At 39.3% G+C, this 20689-nt stretch overlaps 1 protein-coding gene across 2 annotated transcripts in view; it reads right to left on the bottom strand.

Moving 5' to 3' along the window:
* The window catches only part of FNDC3B (fibronectin type III domain containing 3B), a 365061-nt gene that overhangs the window by 143246 nt on the left and 201126 nt on the right, over positions 1 to 20689 (bottom strand). For both annotated transcript variants that reach the window (XM_030328930.1, XM_030328931.1), the window contains exons 5-6: positions 10554 to 10797; positions 6293 to 6583 (exon numbers count right to left, since the gene is read on the bottom strand). In XM_030328930.1, coding sequence (XP_030184790.1) covers positions 6293 to 6583; positions 10554 to 10797 — 535 coding nt within the window. The remainder of the gene's footprint in view (positions 1 to 6292; positions 6584 to 10553; positions 10798 to 20689) is intronic.

Genomic DNA, 20689 nt, shown 5'->3' with positions numbered 1-20689 from the left:
ACTTGGAGGATTTCAGTTTCAAACCTGTAACCACTGGGTAACTTCCTTAATGTCATATGCTTTGGTTCTTATTGAGAATAAAAGGGAAGGAATGAAACTTCCTTCCCACTCAGTGACGCACATCAGTAAGTTCCTTAGTCTCTGTGATGAAAGACAAGAGGACAACTTTAACTGGGTCTTGGCTACAGAACAGGCTCAAAGCCCATCAATTGGGCAATGTTCTGAATATGAGGACAAATTTTTCCATGTCGTATGATTCAGCAATTCCACTTTGGGGTATTTACCCAAAGAAAATAAAAACACTGATTTGAAAAGATATAAATGCAGTCCTGTGTTCAATGCAGCATTATTTACAGTAGCTAGGGTATGGATGCAACCTAAGTTGCAAGTGCACACACATACACACACACACACACACACACACACACACACACACACACAGGAATATTACTCAACCATAAAAACGAATGAAATCTTGCCATTTGCAACAACATGAATGTCCCTAGAAGGTACTATGTTAACTGAAATTATGTCAAAGAAAGACACCTACTGTATATGATTTTACTTAAATGTGGAATCTAAAAAACAAAAACAAAAACAAAACTAATGAACAAATAAAACCAAATCCATAGATACAGAGAATAAACTGGTGGCTGCCAAAGAAGAAGGGGGTTAGGTGATCAGTGAAATAGGTGACGGGGATCAAGACGCATAAACTTCCAGCTATTAAGCAAGTAAGTTGCAGGGAGACAATGTACAGCATGGTGACTACAGTCAAGAACACCATATTGCAAATGTGAAAGCTGCTAAGAAAGTGAATCTGACAAGTTCTCATCAGAAGAAAACTTTTTTGTGACTTTGCGTGGTGACAGACAGTAACTAGACTTATTGTCGTGATCATTTAGCAAAGTATACACATGTCTAGGAGTATAGGGTTGAGCTTTTGAAAGTGTAAGATGGCTTGAGCAGGAGGAAGACACTTCTGGCTTACAGGGGAAGGAGTTGAGGGAGAGGGCCTGAAGGGAAGGAGGAAGGCCACTGGATAGGAGGGGATGTCCTGGATGCAAGGTGATCCTCAGATCACGGGCGGGAGACAGTCACAAATATCCAAGTAACAAGGGTGACCGTTATACTGAGGGGTTAAGAAGTGAACTAGGCTACTTTTAGTATTTAATAAAGAAAATTAAAATACCTATTTTACAGATGAGGATAACAGAGATTCTGGGAATACGGAAAGCAAGTAGTTAGCAAGCAACAAAGCTGGATCGATTCTAAGCCAAGTACGTCTGATAACAAAGTCCCAACCGTTCTATGCCAACACACCATGAATTCTACGGTAGTACCAAAAAACAGGAAGCCTACATTTCTCTGAGGGTATCATTGGGACCTTGCCCTGCCTACACTATTTTCCCAAAGGTAAGAGTAAATGAAAGGAGGGGTTGGCTGCACGGCTGTATCCCTGAGGAGCACAGCGATTCTTCCTAGGAAGAAGAAATGGTGCAACAGCTCCATGTGCTCAAACAGAAGGCCTGTTCTAGAAAACCAATTAAGAATACAGCATTCGTTCCACAAATATTTGCTGTGTAACCACTATGTGCCAGACATAGTTCCAGGAGGTGAGAATGGTGAATTAAACAAAGTTCCTACCTCCTATCGTGTACAACTTCGCGAATCACACCTACTGTAACCATCCTTAATATTAGGACAGTTCTTCATCTTGGCTGACATCATTGCCAGTGGAGGACTGACGAAAAAACAAACAAACAAGCAAAAATGAATCCAGATCAGGCAAAGATATTCTGCTTTGGTAGGTCTGAAAATGAGGTTTAGGGATCTGTTTTGGGTTTGATTTTTTGGTTTTGGATCCAGAATGTTAGTTTATTTCATTCTGTCTACTATATTTTATTCAATTCTATTCTTGTTTGCACACTGCTTCATCTGCTTATTCTTTAAATTTTTTTTTAATGTTTGTTTATCTTTGAGAAAGAGACAGAACACGAGTGGGGGAAGGGCAGAGAGACAGGGAGACAGAGAACCTGAAGCAGGCTCCAGGCTCGGAGCTGTCAGCACAGAGCCCAATGTGGGGCTCAAACTCAGACTGCGAGATAATGACCTGAGCCAAAGACAGGCACTCAACCAACTAAGCCACCCAGGCTCCCCTGCTTATTCTTAGTATTTTATTTTAAAACAATACCTGATTCATTTGGAGATGTTTTTCTTTTAAAGTATGTAAAACTGGAAGTTTGCATCTCCTGATTCTCTTCACCAATTTTGCCCATCCCCCAGCCACCTCCCCTCTGGCAACCACCACTTTGTTCTCTCTATTTAACAGTCTGTTTTTTGCCTGCTTTTTAGATTCCACATGTAAGTAAAATCATATGGTATTTGTCCTTCTCTGACTTATTTCACTCAGCATCATACCCTCTTTAGATCTCTCCATGTTGTTGCAAATGACAGGATCTCATTCATTTTTTATGGCTGAATAATATTTAAGCACGTGTGTGTGTGTGTGTGTGTATAACCATGATATATATGTATCATTGGACACATGGGTTGCTTCTATATCTTGGTTCATGTAAACAATGCTGCAATAAATATAGGGGTACATATATCTTTTTGAATTAGTGTTTTTCTCTGGGTATGTAACCTGTAGTGAAATCACTGGGTCATATGGTAGTTATATTTTTAATTTTTTGAGGAACTTCCATACTGGTTTCCACAGTGGTTGCACCAATTTACATTCCCACAAACCATGCATGAGGGCTTCTTTTTCTTCATAACCTCATCAACACTTGCTATTTCATGTCTTTTTGATACTAGCCGTTCTGACTGTTGCAAGGTGACATTGATGGTTTTGATTTGTATTTCTATGATGATTAGTAATAGTGATCATCTTTTCAAGTGCCTATTGGCCATCTGTATGTCTTCTCTGGAAAAATGTCCATTTCAATCCTCTCTTATTTTTCATTGTATTGTTTTTCTGTTTGTTGAGTTGCACACATCCTTTACATTTTTTGTATATTAACCTTTTATCAGATGTATCATTTGCAAATATCTTCTCCTACTCAATAAATTGACTTTTCATTATTTTGTTTGCAAAACCTTTTTATTGTGGTGTAGTTCCAATAGTTTATTTTTGTTTCGGTTTCTCTTGCCTCAGGAGACGTGTCCATAAATACGCTGCTAAGGTCCAAGTCCAACAGATTATCGTCTATGTCGTCTCTTAAGAGTGTTAATGGTTTCAGAACTCCCATTTAGGTCTTTAAACCATTTTGACTTTATCTTTGTGTATGGTGTAAGAAAATGGTCCAGCTTCATTCTTTTGCATATACCTGTCCAGATTTCCCAACTCATTTGTAAAAAAGACTGTCTTTTCCTCACTGTATACTCTTGCCTTATTTGTTGTAGATTAATTGACCATATAATCATGGGTTTATTTCTGCATTCTCTATCCTGTTGCAGTGATCTATGTATCTATTTTTCTGCCAGTACCAGCCTCTTTTGATTACTACAGCATTGTAGTATATCTTGAAATAGGGGATTGTGATATCTTCAGTTTTGCTCCTTTGCAAGATTGTTCTGGCCATTTGAGGTCTTCTGCGGTTCCATATAGATGTTAGGATCATTGGTTCCAGTTCTTTGAAAAATGTTATTGGTATTTTGATAGGGACTGCATTGAACTTGTAGATTGTTCTGGATACTATGGACACTTTAACAATATTAATCCTTCCAGTCTATGAACAGGGAATATCTTTCCATTTGTTTGTGTCTTCTTCAATTCCTTTCCTCAATGTCTTGGTTTTTGGAATCCAGATCTTTTACCTCCTTGGAATATGGTCATCAGATTGGCATGTTTCATTTAAGGTGGTTTTATGTCTTTTCATACTTTAACAGCTCATTTCTGTTTAGTGTTGGGTTTCCATTGTCTGCATGTGCCACAGTTCATTTACTTACTGGAGGACATCTTGGTTGCTTCTAAGTTTTGGCAATTATGAATACAGCGGGTATAAATACTTGTATGTTTTTGTCGGGACATAAGTTTCCAATTCATTTGGGAAAACGAATACTTAGTTTTTAAATCCAATACATAAACCCCTCAGATCCTTACTGAAATGAAGTAGAACACATAATACCCCATCTGATTCTTTATTTCATGACTCAACCATGTGGAGAGTTGTAGTTTGAGTGGTTTTGAGGAGGTAAACAATGTGATAGGAAAAGGAGAAATAGACCAAGTTCAGACTAAAAATGAGATAAAATTTTTTTCCAATTTTTCATCGCAACACACACCCTCCCAGAAGTCCACAGCGAAAGTGATCTCACTGTTAGCATCACAATAAAACTTATAATAATAATAATGTTTTCTACATGACAGCAAAGAGCTTAAGATGCTCAAAACAATTATATTCTCATTCATTACACAGAAGGCCAAAATGCTTGTAAACATATGGATAATTAGCAAACATTTCCATATAGATTTCAGTGCAAATCCATAGCCTCTCTTCCAGCTAGGAGTATGTTAAAATATAGCGGAGCTTACACTTTTAGACAAATGATACAAAATAACTGCACATAGAAGGAAGATAACTTATTTTTGCCATAGTTGATCCATAATTACATTAGTTTTATTTCCTAACTTCAACCCTGACGCATCTTATTTTCCTTCCTTTATCTCTTTGCCCCTTAGATCTTTACTCAAATTTATTCTATCTGACTCTATTATATATATCTATGTCACCTGTCTTAAATCTCTTTTGGTATAAGGCAGGGCAAAACTTATTAGAGAATGAATCGTGTAATCAAGGAAGTTCAAACCTCCTTACACTCTCTGAAGACTGCTTATACATTCTTCTTCTCTTTTTTATAAACTAAAACTCTCCTTAGAAAAACTTATTTCTAATTTTTTGTTTGAATTCCCTTATATGCCCCTGGTTAAAAATTCTAACATTGATTGTAATCTAATTTCAAACTTAGAAATTGTAGTATCAGTTGACTAAAAATTACTTTATATGGCAGAAATAGGACTATACCTAAAAAGCTATTTAAAGGCCTCTTAAACTTTGGGTTTCTTTTATATACTTGCTTACACTTTAATGACTAAGAATAACACATGATAACTACATGAAACTTGGAAAATATAGAAAAGAATCAAAGATAAAATTAGAAGAATAACACTTTACTCAGAGAAATTATTATTCACTTTTTACTATACCTTACTATTCCTCTTTTTAATGCTATAATTCACTCATAAATAAAATGGGGGGAAACGCTGATGCCAACGTCTGGTCCAACCTACATGTCGTTGGCCCCAAAAGAGTCCAGTCTTCCGTACACAATCAAACATACCCAACTTCTGTCTTTTTCATTCACAAACACATTCTCACACACACCTAGATAAGGTCTGGTAAAAGGAAGGAGTATATTTAATGAGTGCTATAATCACTTCTGATCTTGTCTTTTATAGCTGCTCATGCCTTCACATATTTATATTTGTTAACTCACCTGGCTGTTTCAAAACGACACCTTACTGTGCTTCAGTTAAGTCAGCCTTCTCTACGTGACTGTATACAGAGCCTGTTTTTAACTCCTTTGGCATCAAAATAGGTTGTTTCTAAATCTTGGCTAAAAACTTCATTTAAAGCACATATACATTCCTCCCCAAATTAACTGATCTACAGCCACAAGACTAATCTACGAAAACAAAAACCAAAACAAAACCACACACACACACACACACACACACACACACACACAAACATGTCCTTTTGAGCAGATGTCTCCTATGTAGCAACCTTATTTCTTCCACCTCATTCTTGGGATAGGAGTACTTTATTCAGGATGCAAAGGTGGCATTAAACAAGAATTGAGGCCTGAAACCAAGAAATAGATTACTGTTCCGCAATGATAAATTTCACTACAGAGCCAAGGAATGACGTCTGGTTTTATAAAGTATTATACTGTTCAGATTTAAACCAGCCCTCAACTTCTTAGAAAGACTGTTTTCCTATGGATCTCCTCCCCGCCTGTCTCCTTGCAGTGAACCAAGTTCAGATACTTGTTACTGAGAGTACGTAGAACGTCACATGGCACCTGTGACCAACACGTATTTCTGCCGTAAAGTAGTAATAAAAGAGAGGATCCAACATTCTGCTGATCGCAGAAGGTCTAACCAGTCATTCCTAGTAGGAAGACCAACCACCGTGAAATGACATTGTTATGTAAAAGACGTTTCTTTTAGGATGTCCAGGTGTCCATGGTTTTATGCTTTATGGCAAACATCTTTGCACGTTACCTTGCAAATCTGCATCGTTCGACTTTGGACTGCTTCTTGCTCGCCGCTCTGTCTTCTTGATTCCTGGCCCACCACCACTGCCGCCTCCACTGCCTCCACCACCCCCGGCGCTGTGGCCCTTCCCGTAGCCGTTGTACACAGTTGTGCAGTTGCTTTTGTAGATAGAAGAAGGAGGACTGTTGAGGCGGTTCTGGCGGTCAATCTGGCGGTCTTTCAGTTTTTTGTGTGGAGGCTTGCTGTACTGGTCTTCCCGGGTGATGTAGCTTGACATTCCATAGAGTGGTATAATTTCTGAAATGGAGGGTTATGACAAATGCACGCTCAGTCTACAGTTTCGATAATAAATTCTAACAGGTCAAATAACCTGAGTCCTGAATGATGAAGTTTAAAATATTACCATAGTAAATACCTTTAAAATTATATATGTACAAATAAAATACATGCTTAAAATATTCCCAATTTGGGGCACTTGGGTGGCTCAGACACATCTGACTCTTGCTTTCGGCTCAGGTCATGAGCTCATAGTTCTTGAGTTTGAGCCCTGTGTCCTGCTCTGCATTGACAGTGCACAGCCTGATTGGGATTCTCTCCCTCTCCCCACCTCCCCCTCCCCTCTTTCTCTCTCTTTCTTTCTCTCTCTCAAAAATGCATAAATAAACTTAAAAGAATAAATGAACTAAAATAAAAATAAAATATTCCCACTCATTTCTGACGAATCAAGGAATGATCATTAAAAACTGTACAGTGTGTTAATGAATGTTCCAGAAATTATGGAAAATGCTGAAGAAGACAAAGCTGCTGTTCATAAAGAGTTCATAATCTAGCTGAATTTATTAACAAATTTCATTCTGTTTTGTCAAAATCACTGTCAAAATGTTTTTAGTTGCAGCATACCAAAAAAAAAGTCAGAAAAAAACCCAAAATACCCCCATAAACATGTCCTTAGAATCAAGACACTTAAAAATATACTCATCATTATAGACAAAATAGCATTTCTACTCGAAAGAGTGTAACAACCAGAATCTAAAGAGTTATTTGTGGCATCTAAAAGAGCCAACATTTAGGGCACCTGGGTGGCTCAGTCAGTCAAGCGTCCAACTTTCAGCTCAGATCATGATCTCACGTTTTATGAGTTTGAGCCCCCGAGTCAGGCTCTGTGCTGACAGCTCGAAGCCTGGAGCCTGCTTCAGATTCTGTGTCTCCCTCTCTCTCTCTGCTCCTCCCCTGCTGATGCTCTGTCTCTTTCTCAAAAAATAATAAATGTTCAAAAAACCATTTTTTTTAATACATAAAAAATAAAAGAGCCAACATTTGACTAAAACTTACTAACACGATGAGATGAAAAATTTCCACTAAAAATACTCAGAGCTCAAAGAATCAGGGGAAACGTTTAAGGAGAAATCGTAGTGGTAAATACAGGCCATCTCTGCAGCCTGGTGCCACACATAGTAAGCTGTGGTCTCAAACTTCTATTCTGGAGTAATCAAGAGGCAAAACAAACTGAGTCGAAAATGTCACCTGGCTTCACTATGTGTATTTTTGTAGGTGGCTCAAAAAAAGAATGGGAGTCTACAAAATAATTTCATGATCTTAGGAGAAAACATTTTAAGTAAAAAATGTTAAATCAATTAAAAATTAAATTTAGGCCATCAATAAAAATGACAATATATACCACAGAGATTGGTTCCTTAAATGTTTACAATAGAAAAGGGCCCCATAGCCACAGAATGACCAAATAAATTAGCATCCAAACTGAATACTTCTGAGAGTGGAAAGGTAGCATTTCTTTTTCTTTTTTATTTATTCTGAGAGAAAAAGAGAGTGTATGCATGCATGCACAGGGGGAGGGACAGAGAGACAAGGACAAAGAATCCCAGAGATTGAACTCACAAACAGTGTGATCATGACCTGAGCTGAAACCAAGAGTCAGACACCCAAGGGGCTGAGCCACCCAGGCGCCCCTGGCATTCCTAATCATGTCTCCAGACAAGAGACTGAAACCAGGACTATCCTAAGCATACCAGGACTGTACCGTCACCCTACATAACACCCAACCGATGTTTCAAGTGTTCAATGGCAAGGCTTTGCTCTTCATTTTTTTTCTGTTCCCATAGCTTAAGAAAGATCTTTAAAAAGCAAATCTTTGCAAGATAATTAATTTGCACTAGAAAATGTGAAGAAAAAAAAAAAAAAACAAATAGAACCCTATGCCCGAATAAATTATACCCAACTATACAAAAAGGATGGTAAATGTTTTTTAACTATCACAATGCATCACACTTGAGATTTAAGATATTAACCATGGACACTAACAAAACAATCTTTTAAAGCACGTTGAAGACTTTACTCCTATGGTTTAGGAAATTAAATGTTTAAGTTGCTTTTAGATATGCACATTGAAAAGGAAGGTAAGGGAATATATATATGGCTTTATATCTATAAAGCAAAGGGATTTTGTTTTTTGCTTTCTTTAATATGAAATCAATGAGGCACTTGCATTTGTATGTTATCGTTATAAGTTATTATAATGAAATTAAACCAAAATACCCTATGAAGTGAAGACACAATTTTTTTTAAGTTAATTTCATTTTGAGAGAGAGAGAGAGAGAGAGAGAGCGCGAACATGAGAGGGGGAGGGGCACAAAGAGAGAGAGACAGAGAGACAGAACCCGAAGCAGGCTCCAGGATCCCAGCTGTCAACACAGAGCCAGCCTGACAAGTGACTCAAACTCATGAACCAGGAGATCATGACCTAAGCAGGAGTCAGACGCTCAACCAACTGAGCCACCTAGGCGCCACCCCCTCTTTTTTTTCCTGAAGCCTAGACACAATTTTTTTTCTAAATTCTAATGACCATTTAAATCAAACTATTATCTAAAATTCCAGAAGACATCATTTACAAAACAGTAACTATGTGGCTTCCTAGTAACACACTGCTGACACAAGGCAGGGCACACAACTCTTCACCAAGCGATCAGTCACCAAGGCTCCTGGTCGTTAAGCTCAGAGCAAATCAGAAAACTCTGACAATGCTCAAATACTTAATGTACATTGTGTCAAAGCACTGAATACTTTTTGGGTTTTTTTAAAATGACAATTCACTTAATTTGGGGGGATTTTATCCAAATGTTTTCATGGCATCTCCTCACTAGTCTGATGTTTTGGGGTGTGATGTCCGTGGGCAGGATACAAAGTTACAGATGCTATCACCTCTCCACACCCCACTTACGATAGCACTTGATTCCTGCGAATTATACTAAATTTCTTTCTACTAAAACAAACAAAAAAACCTAAAACAACAACAAAATGCAATTCTATCCCTAAGTTAGAGGACAGTCTGCTTTTTATTAATAAAATTTTTTTCATTGATATATACATATATAATTGATGAGAGAAAGTCAGGGGATAACTTACTCTAAAACTCAATAGCATAACAGCAATTCTCATATTTGAACCAATGTAAAAATATGTTTGAAGGAATAAAAGGCTTCAATTCCTAGAAGAAAATCACTTTGCAAAGTCTTAGACATTTAAGTCTGATTTTTACCCTCACTTACCTGGTTTCTTAGTATCCACTTTGATAGAAAAAGGCTTTAGACTAAACCAACACCAATGCCAAAACTACAAAGACATAATGTGTGAGACTCCCCCATTTCAAGGTGAATATCTGGCTAACAACCAGTGAAAGTGTGGCCACGCAAATGGTTACTCTTCACGTAAAAACAGGCTGCAGGAGGACCACACGGAGGAGATTCTGAGTTCTACCAAGATTGCAACCTAGAGCATCCAGGAATCAGAAAGATTACTGAGACCTCAGAGTCTTCTATCGTTGGAAATTGGGCACAAAACACTTAACTTCTCTTCTACTTCTAGACCATTTCTACTTCTAGAAATAATGCAGTTCCACCTAAGGGCACTGTCACTTAAAAATATGTAAACGGAACACAGGAACATATGACAGATCACTTATTTCTTACTAAACTAAGATGTGGCTACCCCACTCCCTGCTTTTTGTGGGGTGGAAGGATGGGGGCTGAATTTTGGAAAATAGAAAGAGCTGTCCCCCACAAAGTAACCTTTTCAAGACACGCTTCGGGACAAAGGGAGCTAGGAGTTTCCCATGAGCTTTCTACAGCAGGTGGATCCTCTCCTACTGTGCTCCTTCCAGAAGAAACAAAGGGCTGGCTCTCTGGTTCTCCTAAGCTACTTCTGTGTTGTAACCAGTTTCAACAGTTCCCGATGCCAGCAGCAATCTACTCACCTTGCTCGCCGTATATTGTAGGGGGAATATGATGCTGAGGGAAAAACTGAGGCGGCATATCTCCAGGTCCAGTAACAGGTGGGTAGTAAGCCGTGTGTGAGTTATGAATAAAATGGGGGTGGTGAGTCAGGTAGGGGGGTAGGTGATGGGTTGGAGACATGGCCGAGGGGTAGCTTGGGGGGTAACACTCAGGAGACTGGGGTGTGACCACCACCCGGCGGACTCCAGTATTGTCTTCAATCACCTAGAGAAAACAGCAGAAAGAAAGAGTTTCGTGTGTATTATCAGCAAACATCCTGTGAATATATACAATATTTAATTATTTCCCTTAATTTAACTTTCTCTCCTCATGAGGGAAAAAAAAAAAATTAGTGCATGTTGAATTCTGCTTCTCTAATTCAACCAGCTAAATGAGTTTTAGAAATAGTAACATTTGACAATGAAAATGTATGAAAGTAAACTTTTCATCAACCACGTGATTCTGATTACACAAAACTCTTCAGAGAGATCAACAGCTTGATCATAAATCCTGTTTGTCTCATAACACTTTCCAAGAAGACACGAAGACTTCTGAAGACTTCACCGAAGACAGTGAATTTAATTTGTGATTAAGTTGATGTGAGGAATGACTTTGAATGTAACTAATGGCTCAGTGGTTTTCCAGAAAGAAGAGATTTCTGAGTAACAAATGTGCTTCACAGGGCACAGCTTTCCAGATTGGCCTGATGGCACTGGACTCATTATGGCTTTAGCATGACCATTCCATTTGTACAAGGGCAGAACATTAACTTCAGACGCCCTAAGAGTACCAAAGTTTCATTTAGTCTGGGACACCAAGGACACTGATGAAATGGGGGGATTCCAAACAGTAAAAAACTTGAACAATACCAAAATCAAGATGGACACCTGTGCTCCCAAGACATCCTGACAACGTAATGGGTGTGGTGGAGGCAGATACTATGACGGGGACCTGCCGTGAGCATAGTGAGCCCATCAACACTCTGTCCATACTTTCTCCAAAGCCTTCCAAGTTCCACCAAGGCAGGCGGCTAAGGCTGTTCAATGACAATGTTAACTGCCCGTTTGGCCAACTCCATGCTACCTGCTTTAAAGTGTTTAAAATGAAACACTTTTGTTGAGATGCAAGCTAAGAAATAACCCAACAGATACTATAATCAAGCGGGAAAGCTGAGGAGTACAGAGAAAAGCACAGGGAAAGGCAGGATCAGGGGGGCTTCGGGGACCTGAAAGAATTAGTACTATTGCGACAGCGGACAGAAAGGCCCTTGGGTCAGGGCCATGCAAGGAAGGGGACTTTCAGGGCCAAAGAGACTAGCTGCTCTAATCAAGTATTTAAGACAATCAGGCACACACTGGTAGGATGTTTGCTAAATACATACATACATACATACATACATACATACACTGAAAATTAAACTTGTATTTTGGAATGGATTTCTCATTATACCTCAGGAGGCTGATTACAGGCCAAAATAAAATGACTTAAATCATGTCTAAAACATTCTAATAAAAAAAATTTACAGTGAAAGCTTTGTTTTTTTAAAAACACTGCTTGATACAGAATGGCAAGTTTAGGGGCACCTGGGTGGCTCAGTTGGATAAGCATCCCACTTCGGCTCAGGTCATGATCTCACGGTTTGTGGGTTCGAGCCCTGCATCGGGCTCTGTGCTGACAGCTGAGAGCCTCGATCCTGCTTCTGATTCTGTGTATCCCCACCACCCCCTCTCTGCCCCTCTCCCACTTGTACTCTGTCTCTCTCTCTCTCTCTCTCAAAAATAAACAAACATTAAAAAAAAATTTTTTTTAAATGGCAAGTTTATCAACATTAGTCTGTACTTGGGTGTATAAGATAGGTCTCGTTTGAATCAATGGCCATTAGTCTTCATGTTAAGAAAACAAAAATCTTTATGTTTATTAATGAACTAATTAATGTAATAGTTTCAGAATTAACGGTCATGTTAACAGTTCATTAAGAAAACAATATTAACTCCTTAAAATTAAGATTCTGAGTCATCCTCAGACATGGGTTTTTATGTATTTTTTTAAATAAATGTAACCTCTTCTGGGTTCTAGCAAGCTAATTACATTAACCTTATTTATGAAGGCATGGCTGTCGATTTACAGGTAGATGTGAAATGATGCTTAAAACTGTGACATTGGAAATTGTAACATACGTTAGCATCTTCTGTATTATCTAAAATAACATTTGGTAGTACACTTTGTACAATTTTTGTACAAGTACAGATTTTTCTTTCTATCTGATATAAACATGCATTATTCTATAGTATCTTCTTTCTCCCCCACTCTGCCACTGGCTATTAAGACAAAAGTAAGGCATACTCCGGATGTTCCTCTTTCACAGAACCTTTATTCAATCCTGTGCTAGACACTGGAAGGTTCACAGAAGCAAAGTATTTGTTTTCTTGAAACTTGCAACATTCATTATTTTCATTATTGTAATACTCCCAAAGGTCAACCAGCCCCACAGACTCAACCGAGGTAGTAAAACCAGGAACAGGGCCCTCACTTAATATGAAGAACAGTGGGCTTGTAAACAGGAGCAGTTATAGTGAAAAGAAATTATTTTCATTTTATCATGATTTTTGACTTGTTAAAATAAAGCATTAAAGAGTTGAACAAGAAGCACTAACAAAGATAAGAATTCTAGTAGGGGGAAGAAAAACAAAAATACAAGACAACTAAAAGATGGTCTTTTTACCACCGTATTTTGTAAGAATAAGTATCACTACTAATTCAAAAAATTAGTAAATTTGATGTATAAATTACCCTTCACAAAACAAAAAAAAAATACGTTTCTAGTTAGAAAACCAAGTAGCCTTCGAAACCACAAATTGCCTGCATGTATGAAAATCGTTTCACAGCCCCATTTTTAATTATCTTAAATTATTCTGTGGGATTTGTGAAAGACATCTATTTACATGTATATGAGTAATGGGACGCTTTCAGAAACCTGATCCCTTACCTAAAGTCAAGGCCTACCTCACCATTAAAAATATTTTCAAGAAATGAAATATTAATTCTCAAATAACCAGAAACACAAGTCAAAGTAAAAACTATATGGTGAATATTTTGTTCATTGTTCTTCTGTAACACAAACTGCAATGCATTTAATTAACAAATTTAGTCTGGATAAGGAAGTTCTGCCTATGTTCCCCCAGAGAGTGAGAAAGTCCAAGGAGCAATAACAATGCACAAAATAATAAACAACTGAGGAAATGGTGGTAATACCATTCTTTGTTTAAAAATTTGGTTCATAAAGAAATATAACTAGAGAAGAATTCAGATATTAGAAAGAGTTCAGTCCAAAAACCCTGAGACAATAAAATGCGCCTTCACAAGTGACAATCAAACGGACAGATTCATTTGCTTTTATAGTGAATGAAATTGTGACATTGTCCGGACACAGACAAATCCCCTGTATTCAATTCAACAATCGCTTCCTAACACATACTAAGAGCGAAGCACTGGATGTTCAAAAGTGGAAGAAAAAATTGGTAGGATTCATGTCTATCGTCTAAGAATAATATAAAGAGAAAAATTACACTAAGTCCCATAAGTGCTATTCAGAAATCAGAACGCACTACTGCTTTTTCCAAAGTCACAAATTTTCAAACATCACTCAACTCTTTAAAAAATCTAGTATTCTTCATCTAGATTTTTTTTTCCTAGCTCTGTGACTCAACAGAGTAGTCACTTACATATCTTTTCCCGAGAAGCACAGACCCTTAGAAAAGATCATTGTGCTAGTTTCTCTATGGGCTGAATTGTGCACTCCCTCCCTTTCACTGATTTGTACACTGAAGTCCTAACTCCCCAGGAGCTTGGCATGTGACTCTCTGGAGACAGGGACTTTAAAGAGGTAATTCAGGTAAAATGAGGTCCTATGGGCTGGCCCTAATCCAATATGACTGGTACTGCTGTAAGAGGAGCAAATTAGGGCAAACACGCAGAGAGAAAACCATGTGAGAACACCGAAAGAAGATGGTCACCTACAAGCCAAGGAGGGAAACCTGAGAAGAAACCAAACTTGTAAGCCTCCAGAACGGTGAGGAAATAATTCCTGTTGTCTAAGCAACCCAGTCTGGGTGGTCTGTTATGGCAGCCCCAGCAAATAAACACACCACCTATCAGAGCCTGACGGCAAATACGAGCTGGTTGGATTCTCAACCACGTCATTTATTCTGCTCGATAGACATTCACCGAGAAACTTCTACGTGCCTAGTATTCTTGCTAACCTGTGGCCTAGACACAAGGATGAGAGGCTAGAGAACAAGGTGTTCACAACAGGGAGAACCTTTGTCCTATTTGCACAAGTGTTTTTAAAAGTATGACCGAGGGAATCATTAACACAGAATGATACAGTGTGGAGGCAAGGGCAAGAGCGGGGTGTGCCAGGGGGCAGCCTGCGGAGGGAGAAGAGAAAGAAACCCACAGCCCAGTGCCTCGGTCTGCCAGCTCCCTGACATGGATTGTTTCATCTCACTTCCTTCACTCCTGCAGAATTAGATATGAGCATCCCTGCCGCACACGAGGAAAACAAGGCACAGCATGATTAAAATGTAGAACCGGTTCGGCTGCAGAACCAGATTCTCACTTGGATCTGTACTCCAAAGTTTTCGTTATGTGGAGAACTATACAGAAGTTAGGAATGCTGAGAAACAAAGATGTAGATAATGAACCGCAGCAAATAGAACAGTTGGGTTATTAAGAGATGTGAAAAGACTCAAGACAAACCAGCATATACTGTATTGACTACTTGCTGCTCTAATACCCTCTATCTGAAATAAGGCAACGCATGTTAAGGTCCTGGAACAGTAATGGGTACATAACAGAAAACTCCTACCTAGCCATTACTACTATTAATCCTCCCACCAACCCTGGGAGGCATATCCAGTTATTCCCACGTTGGAGATTAAGAGGAGGAGGAAGCTCAGGAAAGGGTCAGCAAACCGGCCTAAGGTCAGAGACCTAAGAGGGAAGAAAGGGACCGATTTTGAGTCGCAGGCGCTAAAATGCGTCTCGTGATAACACTTACATCGTGAGAGTCTTTTCTCATAGCTAACAGAGAAAGAAGGTAAGTCCCCCTTACTGAAATAAAATGCTCCACGGGAAATTTTTGTTAACGCCTCAGTTTCTACAACCCTCTCCCTTCTACTTCTGGGTTGCAAGCAACAACACTCAAGAGCTTACGTGGTAGGAAACAAAAGAAAACATTTCAAAGGCTGTTCCAGGTGGCCAAGGATGATCCAGGAAGCAGGCAGCGCGGACGGCCCGCGGACACACATGAACCCACACGCATGCAGGCCGGGTGTGAGGCCGGGCAGCCAGTCTGCTGCAGTGGCCAGAGCACTAAGCTGACCACACACAGAAAACTAGGACCCAACAATTTTGTGAAACTCAGGCTCCAAACCAATTCCTAACTGCCGCCGACATACCTGAAGTGGGCTCCCAGGCCATTCCAGGAAGGAAAGAAGTCTCAGCTAAAACTAAGCAGGCAAGCAGTGAACAAGGAGAAGAAAAGTCCAAATAGTACACAACACTTGCATGGAAAGAGGAATGAGCAGGCAAACAGTCTAGGCTTCTCCCAACCAGACCGGGGTCCACCCGTCCACCAGCACCTCTGTCCTGTAGCATAGGTTGTGTACAGATCTGTCTCTTGCGCCCAACTGTAAGTCCCCCAAGGACGCCTAGGCACACAGGAGGTTTTCAATAAATGTTGGCTGAGAAGAGAAGAGAGGGGAGGGGAGGGGAGAGGATGAAGGGAAGGAGTGGGGGAGGGGGAGGGAATCGAAGGGAAAAGAGAAGAAGAAAAGAGAAGGAGAAAAGAGAAGGAAAGAGAAGGATTTCTCTGCTTAGACTTGAGGTCTAGCAGGACTTATTTACACATCCACTATCAAATTTTCCCCTTAATTCAGGTAAATATCTGACATCCTACTCTAAAATCTCAGTTAATCTAAACCCAGTTAATTCCCCACTTGTCATTCCTGAACCTCTTATTCTGAATAAATGTGATTTTTACCAAAAGAAAGGCACAAAAAATTACACATTTCCAATGTAAGTTCTACTTTCATTGCAAATGCAGCTGAGGAATTTTATTCATCACCAACCAGGAGTACAAAAGTGTTACTTTTGTTCTCACGTTTCCTTCTTGCACTAACCCCTCACTCTGCATTTTCTAATATAGTGAACAACATAAAAGAGGAAAAGCAGGTCTGTTCTTCATGGAAGACAAGAGACCTGAAACCTAATGACCATCCCTTCCCTAGCCCATCCCCTTCTTGGTACCCTGGTGGAAACTACCCCCTTCATCACCCAAGTGCCATTAGAAGAAAGTGAAAACTGGAATAAAGGAACATTCAAAGAGTAACTGAGCACAGGGTTATAGGAGCAAGGTGTTGTTCTATTTTATAGATGAAGTTAAGTTACTGGACTTAAAAACGGTGGCAGAATCGAACATATTGCCCAAATCTCCTGACTTACTTTTTCCTGTCTTTTCAAATTTAAAGATTACAGCTGTGGTTGAAAACACCAAACCCTACTTCTCATTTTCCCTTCTCCTATCTGTAATGGCTAACACTGATGAAATGTTATTTGCTCCTTCCCACATTCCATCATCATTGTACTTTAGACAATAAACCCTCCAGGTTTAGCACCAGATCCTTTTGACATACAGCACTCTTGGTTTTGTAGCCAAAAGGAAAAATGAATCACTGGTGATGTTTCTAGGTTTCTAAAAACCCTTTCAATAACGTCTTAAGATTGTTCTGCAGAATAGTTATAGATTGATAATAAATATTCTCCCCTGAATCAAGAAAAGTTCCAATTATTTTTCTCAAACAGTTCTTGTCAAAGGTAAGTAAACAACCAATTTCATCTGCTTTACCAGTAACCAAACCAAAGGTTTTAAGAAATAAGGGTGATTCATGAATAAACAAAAACTCCCCATTTTTACCTATACACTCAGTTGTATCTATAAATCTTACGTTTTCCATTGGTGCTTGCTTATTTATTTATTTAGAGCACACTTGAGCAGGGCAGGGACAGAGAGAGAGCGACAGAGAGAATCTCAAGCAGGCTCTGTGCTGTCAGTGCAGAGCCCCATGTGGGGCTCGATTCCATGAGCCACGAGACCACAACCTGAGCCAAAATCAAGAGTCAGACACTTAACTGACTGAACCACGCAGGCGCCCCAGCGCTTAATTTTTAACCCACATGGCCAACTCCATGCAACAGCTAGGTATAGGCTAAGCCGGAAATGGTTAGATCCAGATACAAATCTGAGGTTGCTATATAGGGGATCACAAGCTGAAGGCATTATGTGGCATTTGTCCTTTTCTGGGCATGAATCTTGCGCACAGGCCTGCTCCAGAGGTGATCAGCATAAGAAGATACTGGCATAAATAGTAACCGCCCTTCTGCCCGTTTTCAGTATGCCAACACCTTTATACACACAGGAACAGGCCAAGCTAGTCACACATATGTAAATCTTTAATCTCGCAAAAACGCCACTAAGGCACATACATATAAGTAAAATCAACTTTCAGTTCTTTACTAAACACACCTAACTCTATCTGGGTTAACTACCCAGTGATTTATAACTAAACCCGAGAGCTGGAGAGGATGATGGAAACAGGTATGTCGTCTGTAGCATCTCTTTAACCCATCACCTTCAGTAAAGCCTGTAATTGCTGTAGTTGAGGGGACACTGGTAGTAAATTAAGACCTTTCAGGTTTTATAAAAAGGATGCCCAACAAGCTGTGAGAAACATCTTAGGAGCTGCAGAACCAAGTCTAGCTCTATCTTACCACACTCACTGCCCCACCTGAGGATCCCACAGGGATAGAGAGGTCCTTGCTTAGAAAGAGCTGAGATCTCAAGATACTGCTCATGGCCAAGACGCCTCTTCTCCACGCAGAAATAAAGCCCTGGGCACTGATGCTAAAGGCAAAATGGCAAAGTGATCAGTTTGGTGTAACAATTAAAGGTGACAGTAACAACTCCTGTGATCTGTATATCATTTAATAGCTTGTAAAGTCCTCAGCACAGAACTTAACTGTTCTGGCAACATCACAGTCCTAAATTCGAGGTGAAGTACCTCTAGGAGCAATTAAGTAACTTAACCTATGGGGGGGTCAAGGTTCATACCCAAGTACTATAGAAATGCTGTGCCTTTTCTATCATATTTTGTTGCATGTCACCAACCTAAATATGAAAAAGAAACCACATCTGAAGATCAAAAATCAACTCTAATCTTCCCCAATATCTGTATGGCACATAAGCACACTAGAGAAGTGAGAACAATTATCACAGAATTTCAATAAGTAAAATGGACCAAATGAGTATTTCACACTAAATGGAAATGCTATTTTAAGGAACAGAATATTTGTCAGAAGACAAACAGTAAGTAGAGATCTGATGGTGTTATCTGTGCCAAACCGAGATGATTTTAATATATTAATAAATGTATCACTACAGGAATCTGTAGGTAGTCACTGTTTTTTTTCAGCCCAGGCCATCTCCATGGATCTGCACGGAAGACAGAGCCAATCACATCTCTCCACTCCCGTGTCTCAGACACACTCATGCCCATGGACACATAGGAGGATTATTCTAGAGTGTATCTTTGAATTTTGTGTATTACGTTTACAAATGCATCACCAATCCACCATTGGGTTCTACAGCACGAGGATTAAGAATCTGGGATGATACTCGGATCATATTTATCACAGAGCAAAAGAACTATATTATTAATGTAAATCTAAATTAATAAACCAGATGGATTTCAGAGTGTGCAGGAATATAAAATCCACCTAACCTTAATAAGCTTCTGTACCCAACAAATGGAGCAAAGGTGTTTTTCCAAAAACAGTTGTTACGTATGACAAATGTGGGCTACTAATTTAAAAAAAAAAAATAATTGTGCAATGAAGTTAAATATAATGTGCATAATTTAATCCTTATTAATGATTCAGAAGTCATTTCTACATGTGACACTGTCTCAATATTATTGTTATGAAAATCAGGGCATCTGCCTGGCTCAATCTGTAAGGTATGTGACTCTTAATCTCAGAGTTGTGAGTTTGAGCCCTATGTTGGGTATGGAGATTATGTAAAAATAAAATCTTTTGGGACGCCTGGGTGGCTCAGTCGGTTAAGCATCTGATTCTTGATTTTGGCTCAGGTCATCTCACACTTCGTTGAGATTGAGCCCAGCCTGTGTCAGGGTGATGGCCTGGTGCCTGGGTGAGAATTCTGTCTCTCCCTCTCTGCCCCTCCCCCACGCATTTGCACAAGAACATGCACTCTCTCAAATAAACATTAACACTAAATACACTTAAAAAAAATAAATACAAATACTATCTTAAAAAGAGAAAGAAAAATCAACTATCATTTTTCTATAGAAGTAACACATAGTATTCTAGTCAGCATTTTAGTCAATAGAATGCTAAATACCAAAGGAGTAGGTCACACCATTTTGGTAATGATTGCTTATGGAAACTTAGCTACATTCTCACTTGGGTCTCCTTTTTAAGGAATAATATGAACAGTAGAGGTGAATCATCTAATTTAGATCAGAAAAGAACCTCAGAGATCCTCAAACATTTTCCTTGCCCCTCCCCCTCTACAAAATAAAAATGACGCCAGCCAGCCAAAGTTTGAAAAATGCCTCTTATGTGCTAGACCACCTTTCAAGGAACTAGAGACCCAGGGATGCACAGGCTGTGCGGGATCCCTGGACTTGTGAAGCTTACATGCTAAAAGGGAGGAAGGCCAACAATCACCAAGTAAGAAAGCAAGTGGAAGGCCCAAATAAATAAAACTATTCCTAAAATCACACAGGGGGTTAGACGCAGAGCCCGCTCATGCTCATGTTTCCTCCTGTTAACCCTGTGCTCTGCAATGCCACAATGTCAGGATCTCAGAAACAAAGGACAGAAATCCAAAAGAAAAGGCAGAACAGGGAGACAAAGAGAAGGCTCAGAAAGAGGAAACTCGCACAATGCTTTGAGGGAGGGTACATCTTTGGCACATTAATTTACCACTGCCAACCCTGTCAGTAATTGATTCCTCAGACAAAATAAGCCATAAAAT

The sequence above is a fragment of the Lynx canadensis genome, chromosome C2 (assembly GCF_007474595.2).
Source record: "Lynx canadensis isolate LIC74 chromosome C2, mLynCan4.pri.v2, whole genome shotgun sequence".
Classification (NCBI taxonomy): domain Eukaryota; kingdom Metazoa; phylum Chordata; class Mammalia; order Carnivora; family Felidae; genus Lynx; species Lynx canadensis.
Note: the sequence above shows the minus strand (reverse complement) of the source record. Positions and strands in the feature narration are given on the sequence as shown.